Below are 14,033 nucleotides of genomic sequence, written 5' to 3'. Positions count from 1 at the left end.
TCCACAAGCCGCCAGACCGAGAATGACACGCGGAAATGCGCGATACCGCTGCTCCTTAGCTTGTCGGTTCATACGAGGATTAAACATCGACCAAGTGTCAATGGATCGTAGCCAGGGGAATAGCGCAAGCCTTTGACTGTGGAAGCTGGCTAGCTTTGGTGACTCCTCTGATGCTTTGCCTCCCTAGGTTTAGTTGCCGTATCCGCGTAACCCCTAATGGGCGCCTTTTGCGGCTTTGTTCAGGGGTAGAGAGGTCAATGTCGGCCACGAGCCACCTATCATCGACGGGGGTCCACGATCCTTGGCATGGGAGGCTGCGCGATAGCTTACCATCTAGTCTGACCGACGCGTAGGAGCATATCTTGGGGCCGTTCCTAACAACGCGGCGTTTCTGGATGGAAAGATAATGGCTGAAGACACCATGCGTGAGGGATTTCAGCTGCAGGATGTAATAAAGTAATACGGCGGCTTGTTCTGCAGTGTTAAAGGGGTATGCAAGCTCACCGTGTCTCGGACAAGGATGTCGCAGGTTGGCTCTTGAACGACCGCGTGGTCGGTGCCACCCATGCCCCTGGCCAGGCCAATCCAGAGAGCTTAGCGCCGTGAGACTGCCGATGCCAGCGTCCTGTGATTGCTGGCCCTACAGGGGCCGGCAGGGTCCTGTTGTCTCCCGTCCGCCCGACTTGGGGACCGGGTTGGTCGAGTCCGTGGACAGGAAGTTGCCTCTTTGTATGTGCGGGGAGGTACGCGGCGACCTTCCGGGTGGGATGGAGTTGATCTCTGATGTCTCCGAGTGGGCAGAGACAGCTGACAGAGACAGCTGACAAGAGGCGTCAAGGAGACCCGACTGGGCGCCATGCAGAAGTTGAATTAGACACGAGCAAAACGGCAAGAGGCCACATGCGAGACGCAGGCCCAACAGGCCGACTTTTGAACGAGCCAATCCCACGCCAAGACGCCACCGGCACGGCATAGATGATGACAGCACCAACGTGCCTCGCTGGCAAGCATTCGGCGTTGCGTTGTCGTATTGGGACCTCTCAGGCTCTGGTCAATAGGTCAATAGGTCACAGGCATTGGATGCCACGACTCTGCGAATGGCGAGTTACGAAGCATTTGGCCATCGCTTGGGCCAGGAGAGAGGAGAGAGGAGAGCGCCCCAACAATCTCACCGTACAACGTGCTGGTCCCCAGTGGTGGTTGCTCGCGCCTCGTCTCCTGAAAGCCTCGGATCTAGGCGTCCATCGGTATCCATCCACCCATCCCATTCCACCATGCTTGTCCTTGGTTGGGCGTGGCCGAGAGCCGCAAGTGCCGACTGATTTTCGCAACCCTGTCGACGCTACACACGGGCCCCAGTAAGGAGAGTTGTATCTTGGACGCTGGCTTCTTCCAGGGCATGCGGGCAGTGACAGCTTGACGCATCGATCGAGTCGCTGTCCCCGTCTTTCCCCCAGAGGCTCCGACGCGACAGCGAGCATTGACGCGGAAGAGAGGTCTAGGGGCGCTAGGACGGCCTCTCGAGAGCGGTCGATCAGCGCTAAGCGAGAGGCGGGAGGAGACGCCCAGGGCAGTCGCCATGGGAGGGGACGGGACGGGGGAAACTCAGTGGACGGAGAGGACTCTTCTCCAACCGGAAGGCCTCTACGCTCCAGGGGTCTGTTGGTGCTAGCGGCGCCAATCTGGGGCGCGCTGGGGGCGCTGCTGGGGGCTTTGGGGGGGCAGCTTTCGGGGGGAACTTTGTTGGATCCGCCCCTGAACGGAGGCTTGATTTAAAAAAAAATAATTAAACCCAGTGATACTGGTCGGCTTCCCCTTACTGCTCCGTACCTCCTCTGCCCCCGGCAGATATCAACTCCGAGTATTCTTGTCCTTCTCTTCTTCGTCTCATGTCCCGAGTCTCTCTCTCCTAGGTGGTTCACCTTGTCCCTTCATCTTTGCTCTTGGAGGTCTCGGCCCCGACACGCTCGTTTCTCACTTCTTCGTCGCTCCCTATGATTCTCGGCTCTATTGCTCCCCCACAGGAGCCGCACTCCTACCGCCGTAGACATACACCAGCTGCTTCTTTCCTGTAGCCGTGAGGCTCCCACACTCGTTTTCACTTAATCCACCCCGAGAGAAGATCATATATAATGTCCGAAACTGCCTCCCAGACCGCCGACTCGACCACGCCCAAGGCTAGCGCTCCCAAAGACAAAAACTGCCCATACTGCGGGCAGGCTTTCACCTCGTCCTCGCTTGGCCGCCATCTCGACCTGTACATCAAGGAGAAGAACCCCAAACCCCCGGATGGCCTCCACGATGTCGACGCCATTAAGAAGCTTCGAGGAGGCATCACCAGACGCCAACCTCGAGGCTCGATGGGCGGCAGGCGAGAAGCCTCGACCCCTATCGGCACACCCAAGCCCTCGGCATCGAAGGATACTCCCGTCCCGGAAAATGACGGATACAAGTCCCCCGCGCTTCCGAAGGATGGCCAGTTTGTGGTGGATTCCAGCTTTAAATACCCCTTTCAGCCGACATGGGAAGCAACGGGTGTTATGAATGACATCCCGAAGAAGGGTAGTTGGGAAGGGGACGCTACTCCTGAGCCCATGAAGCGCCCAGGCATGCAGCGAGCCGTGAGCAAACAAGCCATTCAGAAGGCCCAATTCGATGTAAAGCATAAATTGACTGATGCCATTGATACCGCCCGCGCTGCTGAGTTGGCATTGCGAGAATTGCTCTCCTCTTGGCGAGCAGCTAGGTTCGCGCTCCCGCTCCTGACTCTCATCTTACATGATAGCTAACACACTTGCAGATTGCAGCTCGATACCAACTCCATGCCCTTCGACTTCGACCCCCTGTCCCTTGACTTCCCTGCCTTGACGCTTCAATGCCTCCAGCCGCCCCCGACCCTTTTCTCTTCAACCCAGCACCCGACCTCAACCTCATGGTCTGTCCAGTCACCAGGACAGCGCGAGTTCGATGCCCTTCGATCATACTTCCAGGCGGAGTTCCGAGCCTGGAAGTTGACGTGTACTTCAGCGACTTCTTCTGCCGCCGAAGAATCGACATACCCCCCTAACATGGGCCCTTATCGAGACCTACGTGAGGCAGTCCGAAACGCAGAACAAACCGCCGAGAATCTCGAGGCACAGGTCAATGAGCATCTGCAGTCTGCATACACAGTTTGGGATTCATTACCTGTTGCACGACGCCAAGAGCTCTGGATTTTAGAACTGGCACGGAGCGTTGGCAGAAAACACAAAGAGACGGAGAAGATGAAACAGGAGCAACACAAACTGAAGCAGGAGAACGCCAACCTCAAGTTGCAACTTGAGCAGCTGAACCGACTACAACAACCCCGAGAATTCAAAATTTCGCAACCAATCACGGTACCAATGGAACGGGAGCTCCTTACTGCACTACTCGAGCAAGGCGCCAAGGGTGGAAAGGGGATGGGCTTTGGCTTGGAGGACACCCAGGTTGAGTTGAGCTCAATTGTGTCAAAATCTATTGAGCGTTGGAAAAAGGTCATCGCATCCACACGGGCCAGCGCGACTGGTATGAACGCCCAAAGGCCGTTGGATCAGACGGTACAGCCGATTGGAGGAGCCACCATTAATGGGCATACACAACCTACACCCAAGGTTCAAACGCCAGTACCACCTCCACAGGTGCAAACTCCCCAACAGGCGGTGCTGCCGCAGCCGCAGAAACAACCACAGCAACAACCACAGCAGCCGCAGCCGCAGCCGCAGCTTAAGCGATTATCCACAGCGAGCACAACTGGCGGCATGAGTGAACAAACCACGGGCTCAACCACGACGACTGCTCCACCCTCGATCGAAGAAATGAGTGACCAGGATGCTGATGCTGAGATGGAGGACGACGATAGCTTCGCCATAATGAATCCATCACCGGTCAAACCTCCTCCACCTATGCAGCAGCAGGCTACACTTGAAGTTCCTCGGACGAGAGCACCCATCCAACAACGCACAAACCCGGACCCACGATTCATGATGCCAAATGGCAATGGCAGCCCCGTGGGAAGGGCAGCAATTGCGATGAGTCGGTCGATGCCTAACATGAACATGGCTATGCAAACTAGTGCAATGCACGGGGGCGATATGGGTATGGCGATGCAAGGAGTGCGAGGGGATCCCATGTATATGGAATGAGACGCCAATGTGACACCAGGTATCAGAGCCTCCGTCGCGGGGTGTGGTGGTTGCTTGTAGGGCTGACAAAGATATTTTAATGACCAAAGACTCACAGAGCGTAGTTTGGCTTGCTCATGATGTGTTAATACGAACACTATTGTACATTGGCTTCCTGAAGTTTCCTTTGCATTGAAGCTTCCTTTACATCGTCCTGTCTAACCGAAGCCTGTTAACTGACCTCGCCCAGCGACGCCACCCGATTTTGGAGGGGCTGAGTCACGGTTGCTTTGGCTGAAAATTTACCCCGCGATTGTGGCGCGCAGTCATATTTTCTGCCCCTCAATGCCCTGACTCCCTCCACCAAAGACTCACACCTGACTCATTTTGTCGCCAGAGATAATTCGCGACTCGACAAGACACCGGCTTTCTCGTTGAGCTGACCTTTCACCCAAAACACCAACGAGAGAAACGCGACGCAATCATGGCTGACGCCGCTGCCCCCCCGACCGAGCAGGTCGCCAACCTGCACCTCGACGAAGTCACTGGCGAGCGTATCTCCAAGACGGAGCTGAAGAAGCGCCAGAAGGCCCGCCAGAAGGAGGAAGAGAAGAAGAAGAAGGCCGCCGAACGACCCGCTTCTGCGGCTCCCAAGAAGCCCGTTGGTGGCGAGGCTTCTGAGAAGGACCTCACCCCGAACCAGTACTTCGAGATCCGATCGCGGACCATCAACAAGCTCCGCACGACCAAGAGCCCGAACCCCTACCCCCACAAGTTCAATGTCACCTACGACCTGCGCAAGTTCGTCGAGGAGTACAGCTACCTCAAGTCCGGCGAGCATGCCAAGGACAAGATCATCCAGATCGGTGCCCGAATCCACGGCAAGCGATCATCAGGCTCCAAGCTCGCCTTCTACGATGTCCGCACTGAGGGTGTCAAGGTCCAGGTCATGTGCCAGGCCCAGGAGGTGCGAGAGGGTGCCCCCTCTTTCGATGCTCAGCATGAGCACCTTCGCCGTGGTGATATCATCGGTATTATCGGATACCCTGGCAGGTTGGTAGACCAGCGTCCCAATTGAGGCAATGAGGCGATACTGACAATTGATAGAACCGCCCCCAAGACCAAGATAGAGAAGGGTGAGGAGGGTGAGCTGTCAATCTTCGCGACCGAGGTCATCCTTTTGACCCCCTGCCTTCACGCCCTGCCTGACGACCACTACGGCTTCAAGGATGTTGAGCAACGTTTCCGCAAGCGCTACCTTGATCTTATCTGCAATGAGAGGTCGCGCAACGTTTTCATTACCCGATCCAAGATGATCACCTGGATTCGCCGTTACTTCGATGAGCGAGACTTCGTCGAAGTCGAGACCCCCATGATGAACCAGATTGCCGGTGGTGCCACGGCTAAGCCCTTTACCACCCACCACAATGAGTACGACATGCAAATGTTCATGCGTGTCGCCCCCGAGTTGTACCTCAAGATGCTGGTCGTTGGTGGCCTGAACCGAGTGTACGAGATTGGACGTCAGTTCCGAAACGAAGGTGCCGATCTCACCCACAACCCTGAGTTCACCACCATTGAGTTTTACGAGGCCTACGCCGATGTTAACGACTTGATGGAAACCACCGAAGACATGGTCTCGGGACTCGTCAAGTACCTGACTGGTGGATACAAGACCACCTTCCACACCCAGAGCGGCGAGACCTACGAGGTCAACTGGGAGAAGCCTTGGCCCCGTTACGAGATGATCCCCACGCTTGAGGAGGCCACCGGCGAGAAGTTCCCCCCTGGCGACCAGCTCCACACCCAGGAGACCAACGATTTCCTTCGTGGAATTCTCAAGAAGATGAAGCTGGACTGCACGCCTCCTCTGACCAACGCCCGCATGATTGACAAGCTGGTCGGCGAGTTCATTGAGGAGAAGTGTGTCAACCCCTCTTTCATCACCGGTCATCCCCAGGTCATGAGCCCTCTGGCCAAGTACCACCGTGAGATTCCCGGTCTCTGCGAGCGATTCGAGGCCTTCGTCTGCAAGAAGGAGATTGCCAACGCCTATACCGAGTTGAACGACCCCTTCGACCAGCGCCTCCGTTTCGAGGAGCAGGCTCGCCAGAAGGACCAGGGTGACGACGAGGCTCAGCTCATCGACGAGAACTTCTGCAGCTCGCTTGAGTACGGCCTGCCCCCCACTGGTGGTTGGGGCATGGGTATTGACCGCATGGTCATGTTCTTGACTGACAACTACACCATTCGTGAGGTCCTGGCCTTCCCCTTCATGAAGGACGACCCAGAGAAGAAGGAGAAGTTGGCTGCTGAGGAGGTTGGCATTGAGCCCCTACCTGTCGAGGGCATTGGTAAGTTTGTATTATGAACCACGTTTGAGCCACGCTAACATTGCCCCCCAGCTCACAAGTAAAGAAAAGGATTGTCTAAGAGGATGGATACCGAGATATGGTCAACGGTTATGACGTCATGCGTGGTATTTAAACGGTCATAGTATCATTTGTGAATACAGGTTCATGATGATGAAATAAAAAAAGGATTTTGTTTTAGAAGGCTTGATAAGTGAAATGCCATCTAGAGCTGAGTTTGTCTTTACATGTTCATCTAACATCGAGGCTGGGCGGACATCTCAGCCCATCATACCACCCTCCTTGCCGCCGGTTGGTTCGTCTAGTATTATACACTCATTGATATTTTACAGTGGTGTTTACCCGTATGCAATCACCCCACCACGATGCCATTACTTGGACAGCTGCTTCACACGCTGCTCCAGGAGGCGCAAAGTGGGCCTAGGAATGTGCAATCGATGGGCCAGGATGAGGGCCATGCTCAGAACACCGAGGGCACCGGCCTGGTGGGCAGCGCCAAGGTGGATGGGAACCATGTAGATGAGGGTGCTGATGCCGAGAACAACCTGCATGGAGACGATATGTAGCAGACCGGTGGAACCGCGCTGAATGTTGACGGGAAGGATGGGAGCGATCTTCCTGGTGCGGGCGAAGAGGAAGAGGGAAACAATGGCGCAAAATGTAGAGACGGCGAGAATTCGATGGTTCATCTGGACAGTGCTTGGGTTCTCGAGGATGTTGCGCCACCAGAGATCGGAGTGGTCCTCTTTACGGGAGTAAAATGTGTCGAAAAGCTCATTCTTAGGAGGGAAGATGCCAAGACCCATCTTGGGGAACTCGTTGTAGATGAGACCAGCATCGAGACCAGCGACCAGACCACCAGACATGGCAGTGACGAAGGTCAGAGCAGCAACAGCAAACACAGAGCGTCGGAAGTTGACCAGACCAGGATGGCTGATGCCCTTGATGGTCTTCAGAGCCGTCTCAGGGTTGGCGAGCCAGCGGTGAGTGCGGAGGACGGTGAGACCAGAGATGAGCATCCAGGAGTAGCAGATAAAGGCGGTACCAAGATGAGCGGTAAGGCGGTACTGGGAGACACGGGGGTGGGATCCAGGAGCGAAGAGATCGTCCTTGAGACCAGACTTGACCATCCACCAGCCGATGATGCCCTGGAAGCCGATCAAGGCTGAGATGCCGAGGAGGTTGGCAGCCATCTTGGGAGTGACTCTACGGCGGGCGATGAAGTACAGCGTGGGGAGAACAAATGTCATGCCAATGAAGCGGCCCCAGAGACGGTGGAACCACTCCATGAAGTAGATCTTCTTGAATTCGTCGAGGTTCATGTGGGGGTTGAGCAGCTTGAATTCGGGCGAGGCACGGTACTTTTCGAACTCGGATTCCCAGTCGGCCTGAGACATCGGGGGCATGGAGCCGGTGACGGGACGCCATTCGGTGATACTCAATCTGATTCCCAAGTTAGTCCCGGCTGCTTGGCAGGCGAATTGGCTCAGGCCACTCTACCCAGATTCGGTCAACCTCGTCAGGCCACCGAAGACGACAATACCAAAGACGCTGACAGCGCTGCCGATGAGCCAGTATCCAACACTCTTGGAGGAAGCCTTGGGCCATGAGCTCTTGGCCGCCTCAGCAATTCCCGGGGCGGACCGCGCAGCAACTTGCTCGGCAATGTTGGCCACGGGCTTGGCCATGGTGGCGTCGGAGTAGGGTCGGGATCGGACGATGCTGAGGATGCGCGAGGGCATCCCCATGGTGCGCGGGGCCTGGCGGAGGCATTGGTTGCAGGCGAAGAACTTGGGCGCCGAGACCGAGGCCTGGAGGAATATCCTCCTGAACCCGGGGGCGAAGGACGCCATTGTTGAGGGTGCAGATTGCGGGTTATGGCAGAGGAGAGGCCCGGCGTTGAAGGAGAAGGGAATAAGTCCCAGTCATACGAGGCCGACAAATTCAAGTCCGCTGCCCATCCGATGGGTCTCGGCGCTCGCGCTCTCGGATTTGTAGCGCATCCGCGCCGAATTATTAAGGTCGATGGCCCTGAAGCGACACTGGTGCGCTGGAATAAGGCGCCGTTGATAGGCGGGTACCCGCTGGACTGTTCTGCAGGGCAGCAGGGGTCCCCTCCCAGGCCCACTTCTCACCGCCAAATTTTTGCACGGCAGAAAATTGAAAAAAAGTGCCTAGCCCACCAAGCACCGAAGGTCGCAGCTTCAAGCCGGATTCGCGATCCTACGACGACCAGACCACCCACGACCGCAATCAGCAAATCCACCACTCTTCGCACAAGATGGGTGGACGACAGGCCCACGGCCGCCCCCTGACGGCAGGTCCCAAGACGAAGGCCAACGCCAACAACAAAAAGTCCAAGGCCCGGTCGCAGAAGAATGCCCTCGATGCTTTTGGCATTGCCCAGGAAAAGTTTGCCCCGAGACAGAAGCAGACGCCCCGAGCGAGAGAACTGGATGCCGAGATCGAAAGGAAGCACGGCCGGGACGATGACGACGATGAAGACGAGGACGAGGAAGAAGAAGAGCCCCAGAGGAAGAAGGCCAGACCCAGCCGATCCACCGGCGACGATGCCGATGATGGCAGCGACAGCGAAGGAAATGAGTGGCGACTTGGAGGTCTGCGAGACGACGACGAGGATTCTGAGATTGAGAGTGACGACGCTTTTGGCGACAGCGACCAGGAGAAGATGAAGGGATACTCATTCCGTGGTAGCAAGTCAACCCAAAAGGTAGGATCTCTCGCCGCAGGAAGTTCGACCATACTAACAGGCAATAGGATGACGACTCTGAAGATGACTCGCAAGATGACGAAGGAGAGACTCTTGGCGCAGAAGCCATCGACTTGGCGACTGCACTCGACCAATTCGAAGAGTCTTCAGAAGAGGAGCCAGATAGCAAGGAGCAGTCCGGCTCGTCCGACTCAGACGATGATGCTTCAGACGAGTCCGAGGAGGATGACGACGACGATAGCGACGATAGCGACGACGAGGAAGCAAACCCCGAGAAGCTGCAGGCTCTCCAGGGTTTGATCGCCGGCTACGGAGGAGAGGAGGAGGAGGACCAATCCAAGACCAAGGCGAAATCAAAAATCAGCCTCAGCGACCTGGGACTGAGCGGCGTCAACGACCAGAATGTGAAGAAGTCCATGAAACTCTTGAATAAGGAGGAGAAGGAGACGCGCCCCGGCGCTACGAAGAAGCTGGATATTCCTCTCGCAAGGAGGGAGCAGGGCCGTCTGGACCGGAGTGCTGCCTACGAAAAGACCAATGAGACTTTGGACAGATGGAACGAGACTGTGAAGCAAAACCGAAGAGCAGAGCATCTCGTCTTTCCTCTCGCTCAAAACTCAGCGACTGCTGGTCTTGATACGACCGAGATCCAGCCCCTTACCACCAAGAACCCGACCAACGAGCTGGAGTCTGCAATTATGGGCATTATGGCGCAAAGTGGCCTGTCTCTTGACAAGCCTCAGAAGCCGAAGGAGAAGGAGTTCGACGACGAGGGCAATGAGTTGTCCCGAAAGGAGGCTCTGGCTCGGAAGCGGATGGAGCGCGAACTGAACTCGCGGGAGACAAAACGAGCAGCGCGCATCAAGAAGATCAAGAGTAAGGCCTATCACCGTGTCCACCGGCGGCAGCGTGAGCGTGATGAGATTGCCACTAAGGAGGCTATGGAGGAGGCCGGTGAGATCGACTCTGAGGAGGAGCGCGAAGCTCAGGACCGCCGACGAGCCCTCGAGCGTGTTGGTCAACGTCACAAAGAGAGCAAATGGGCCAAGATTGGAGGAAAGGCGAAGCGAGCTGTCTGGGACGAGGATTTCCGGACTGGACTGACAGAAATGGCCCGCAAGGATGAGGAGCTTCGAAGGAGGAAAGAAGGCAGATCCGGACTGGACGACGACTCCAGTTCCGATAGTGGCTCGGATAATGGCGATGCGTCGCTACGAAGACAGCTCAGGGAGTTGGAAGAGGAGAGCGATGAGCCTCAAACGGGATTGATGGGCATGAAGTTCATGCAAAAGGCCGAGGCGGCCAAGAAGCAAGCCAACGATGCACTTGTGAAGCAGATTCGACGAGAGCTGGACGGCGAAGAGTCAGCTGACTCTGGCGATGACGATCAGAAGGAAGAAGTAGGCCGCCGACAGTATGGTGCCGCCGAGGGAAAGCCATTCACCCCTGCTACCGAATCCTCATCCAGAGCTGCCAAGAAGCGAAGATCGCGCAACGATGACGACGACGACGACGACGACGACGAAGTGATGATAACCACCAACGCCTCGAAGACGGATGTGTCCAAGACCACTTCAATTGACTTGTCGACATCTGCCGGTGCCTCAACTGCAGGAGCATGGTCCCGCGGCGAGACCCGCCGCAAGAAGAAGGGCCAGTCCAGCTCACGCATTGAGGATCTTGATCTTACTGCCAACGTCATCGTGGCTTCTCGACCCAGCAAGTCCAAGTCAAAGTCCAAAGCAACGAATGGCGCAACTCAGGATGATGCTGACTCTGATGGCTCAGACATGGATCAGCATCTCCCCATGGCAATTCGTGACCAGGAGATGGTAGCGCGTGCGTTTGCCGGAGAGGACGTCGTGGGCGAGTTTGAGCGCGAGAAGAACGAAGTGGCCGAGGCCGACGACGACAAGATCATCGACAACACGCTTCCAGGCTGGGGCTCATGGGTCGGCGAGGGTGTCAGCAGCCGTGAGCAGAAGCGCCACCAGGGCCGCTTCTTGACCAAGGTAGAGGGCATCAAGAAGAAGAACCGCAAGGATGCCAAGCTAGATAAGGTTATCATCAACGAGAAGCGGGTCAAGAAGGTAAACATCCCCTCACTTCCATCAACTCCTACATATGTCACCATCAGGATGACCACATATGCTAACTTATTCGACAGAACGACCGCTACCTTTCCTCACAGCTCCCCCACCCCTTCGAGTCACGCGAGCAGTACGAGCGTTCGCTACGCCTGCCTGTGGGACCCGAATGGATGACCAAGGAGACGTTCCAAGACAGTACCAAGCCTCGTGTGATCATGAAGCAGGGCATCATCGCGCCCATGTCCAAGCCTATGATATAAACAATAGACACTGCTGCCACTACTGGCAGCCTCTCACCACGAATACCAAAATCTTTCTTCCTTTCCACTTTCTGCCGTTGTAGCTTACGTGATGACGGCCGGCTGGGCCCAAAGCAGCTTGACAGTCGACCCTTGTGTCCTCTGTGGCAAAAGTAGGGAACCTTATAGAGTCAAAGTGTCCTCCATACCCCAGGAACATGTGGAGGACTGTCATTTAACGTAATGGGGTATATGATATCTCCTTGCAACATTCGTTGGGCATCTGCCCCTTCAAGTTCGATTCTCGTTGCAAAAATTCAGGAAAAAAAGAACAAGATGAAAAAAAAAGACAAGAGAAAAAAAGACCTACGAAAAAAAAAAAAGCCAAAAAAGAAAAGAAAAAGACAGAGAAAAAGATCAAAAGATAAAAAAAAAAGGAGAAAACAGAGGGGGAAAAAAAGAACAGAAAAGGAAAAAAGGTCAACCAAGAGAGCGAGAAGCCATATAAGCCATATAAGCCACATGATTGAATATTTTTGTCAGTCAGCTCAAGACTCTTTCCCTGTGAACTGACACTCGTCTTAATTTGTATTGTACATATAAGGATTCCTCGGCAACTTGAAAGTGACCCAGTGAATCAAGAGGTAGGGTGCCCTAGTACACACATACCCAGAGGGGGGACTAGAAGCTCAACAGTAAAAAAAAAATACCAACAATCGTATCAAAAATAGTGACCCAGTGAATAATGGTTAGGAGACAAGGTCCATGCTATCGAGGGCACCTTTCGACCTCTTCTTTCTAACTAATAGCTTTCTAATTGGCAGATATTGTCTATTATCTTGTTTTTAATTAATGTTTGGGTGCTTGCAGGCTGCTCAAGTGTTATCAGTCTTGCTATGTGATCTGTTACTCTAAGGATCGAACATTAACATAATGGGACACTTGTTCTGATCTACTTGCTAAGTTGGCTACCTCCCACGCAAAGCCCGGTTATACTTTGATGGGCCTGGATTGGTCTCTAGTTCTATACACCGCGTTCAGATGCCTAGCGACCTAGTAGCCGTCCATCTCAGATCTTATAACCATTCCAGGAAACAATGATAGCGAAACTGGAACTAAGATCAGACTCGAATTACAAGAGACAGAACCAATCCTCTCCAGACAAAAAAAAAAGCAGGCTAGCGACGTGTGCAACCGCTGGAAACAGACTGCCCTCGAGCTGAACGCTCTTGTACGCTAGAACTAAGGTGTCGACTAATTGACCGACGATGAGATTTATTAGAAGGGTCGACAGCTCCGAAACGACATTCACAATTCTGTCATCCAGCATGTTACCAGGGATCAAAGGATCTCTCCAAACTCGATTAGATTCATGGAAAGGTTCCCCAAACTTCCCCAACACGCCACAGAGACTAATATGAGATCTCCGGATAAGTGTCCTTCTGTGGTTCGAGCTTTTCTGTCGGTGTTTATCAATTTCCGTTTTTTCGGCCTCGCATTTTCCTGAGCACCAATTATCGTAAGCGATGCCATCTACAACATGTCTCCATTCTTTGGTAGGGACTGTTATAACTCCGGGTGTAAAGATGCACGGAAGATTGCGAACATTGGATTGTAGAGCCCATGTGGAAAGGCGCAACGGCTGAGGATTCCAATGCAAAATACGAGTTCCACATGTGGAGGGCAAGCACAAGCACTTAAACATTGGGCACCATACGGAGGGCCCTTTCAAAAGTCTTGTCCCAAGAAAAAGCAACGATTCCTAATCAGCCAATCACAATTAGACTAAGTACATAAAGTAATTCCTACTTCTTATAAGCCCTAAAAGATAGCAGATTACAGCACACTATCATCCACTAGATCCTGGCCAGCAGCCCCTAATACCACTGAAGCTACAGAATATTAGGGGATAGCTTGGGGATGCTATCACAACCTCTATATATCTCAGGTAACTGACAGGGTACAGGGATGTAGTGTTGCTAGCGCTTGGACGAGACTTTTGAAAGGGCCCTCCGTAGCCTGGATGGGAAACAGGCCGGAGCTGATCGCAAATTGCTGGCCAAAGTCTACGTTCAACGGTTTTGCGAGCACCTACTCCCGCTGTTCTCGTCTAAAATTCAAGCCGTGGAGAACCATCTCCTCGCTATCATCGATCAGAGTCTAGAACTGGATAAACGATTTGCCAGGCAAGTTGCCCATTTTCTTGGAGTTTCGCCAGTAAGCCTCGCCCATTCAACCCCGGCACCATATCACTGGAAGGCGGTTAGAAGCACACAGGCGATGGTAAAGTCACTTTAGTACTCGCCCCCGCTTTAGATAGGAGCGGCAAGTCGTCTGGGGATGGTTAAGTTACGATATAACTAGAGTTGGTGAAGATGAAGGTTGTTTATGAGCCACAGAACAGTGGCGTGGCACCAGAGAGCTCACGGAGACGTGGTAAAGGCATGCACGTCGTCAAA

At 54.3% G+C, this 14,033-nt stretch overlaps 4 protein-coding genes across 4 annotated transcripts; 3 read left to right on the top strand and 1 right to left on the bottom strand.

The window, feature by feature from the left end:
- Window positions 1-1,809: 1,809 nt before the first annotated feature.
- BGZ61DRAFT_415381 (uncharacterized protein) lies at window positions 1,810-4,313 on the top strand. Its single transcript, XM_046243350.1, has 2 exons — window positions 1,810-2,746; window positions 2,801-4,313. The coding sequence occupies exons 1-2, from the start codon at window positions 2,133-2,135 to the stop codon at window positions 4,161-4,163; spliced, it is 1,977 nt and encodes a 658-aa protein (XP_046107595.1). The 5' UTR covers window positions 1,810-2,132; the 3' UTR covers window positions 4,164-4,313.
- Window positions 4,314-4,389: 76 nt separating this feature from the next.
- BGZ61DRAFT_446604 (uncharacterized protein) lies at window positions 4,390-6,684 on the top strand. Its single transcript, XM_046245225.1, has 3 exons — window positions 4,390-5,195; window positions 5,250-6,496; window positions 6,548-6,684. The coding sequence occupies exons 1-3, from the start codon at window positions 4,627-4,629 to the stop codon at window positions 6,556-6,558; spliced, it is 1,827 nt and encodes a 608-aa protein (XP_046107594.1). The 5' UTR covers window positions 4,390-4,626; the 3' UTR covers window positions 6,559-6,684.
- A 201-nt stretch (window positions 6,685-6,885) lies between these two features.
- BGZ61DRAFT_491867 (cytochrome oxidase assembly protein-domain-containing protein) lies at window positions 6,886-8,367 on the bottom strand (the record flags this gene model as incomplete). The annotated part of the gene is made up of 2 exons (XM_046250476.1): window positions 6,886-7,957; window positions 8,015-8,367. 2 exons carry the CDS (start codon window positions 8,365-8,367, stop codon window positions 6,886-6,888), a joined length of 1,425 nt encoding a protein of 474 aa, XP_046107593.1.
- Window positions 8,368-8,699: 332 nt separating this feature from the next.
- Window positions 8,700-11,945, top strand: BGZ61DRAFT_385467 (Utp14 protein-domain-containing protein). The gene is made up of 3 exons (XM_046242727.1): window positions 8,700-9,245; window positions 9,293-11,335; window positions 11,413-11,945. Exons 1-3 carry the CDS (start codon window positions 8,796-8,798, stop codon window positions 11,593-11,595), a joined length of 2,676 nt encoding a protein of 891 aa, XP_046107592.1. The 5' UTR covers window positions 8,700-8,795; the 3' UTR covers window positions 11,596-11,945.
- Window positions 11,946-14,033: the final 2,088 nt, after the last annotated feature.

This window comes from Ilyonectria robusta (assembly GCF_021365365.1).
Source record: "Ilyonectria robusta strain PMI_751 chromosome Unknown BGZ61scaffold_5, whole genome shotgun sequence".
NCBI lineage: Eukaryota > Fungi > Ascomycota > Sordariomycetes > Hypocreales > Nectriaceae > Ilyonectria > Ilyonectria robusta.
This window is presented reverse-complemented; position numbering and strand designations above follow the sequence as displayed.

Bases quoted from the DNA above. Each gene is read 5' to 3' on its own strand.
- BGZ61DRAFT_415381 (XM_046243350.1), top strand. From the start codon at position 2,133: ATGTCCGAAACTGCCTCCCAGACCGCCGACTCGACCACGCCCAAGGCT. The intron at 2,747-2,800 runs GTTCGCGCTCCC...ACACACTTGCAG, and splicing joins TCCTCTTGGCGAGCAGCTAG to ATTGCAGCTCGATACCAACT.
- BGZ61DRAFT_446604 (XM_046245225.1), top strand. From the start codon at position 4,627: ATGGCTGACGCCGCTGCCCCCCCGACCGAGCAGGTCGCCAACCTGCAC. The intron at 5,196-5,249 runs GTTGGTAGACCA...GACAATTGATAG, and splicing joins ATTATCGGATACCCTGGCAG to AACCGCCCCCAAGACCAAGA.
- BGZ61DRAFT_385467 (XM_046242727.1), top strand. From the start codon at position 8,796: ATGGGTGGACGACAGGCCCACGGCCGCCCCCTGACGGCAGGTCCCAAG. The intron at 9,246-9,292 runs GTAGGATCTCTC...AACAGGCAATAG, and splicing joins GTAGCAAGTCAACCCAAAAG to GATGACGACTCTGAAGATGA. The intron at 11,336-11,412 runs GTAAACATCCCC...CTTATTCGACAG, and splicing joins ACGAGAAGCGGGTCAAGAAG to AACGACCGCTACCTTTCCTC.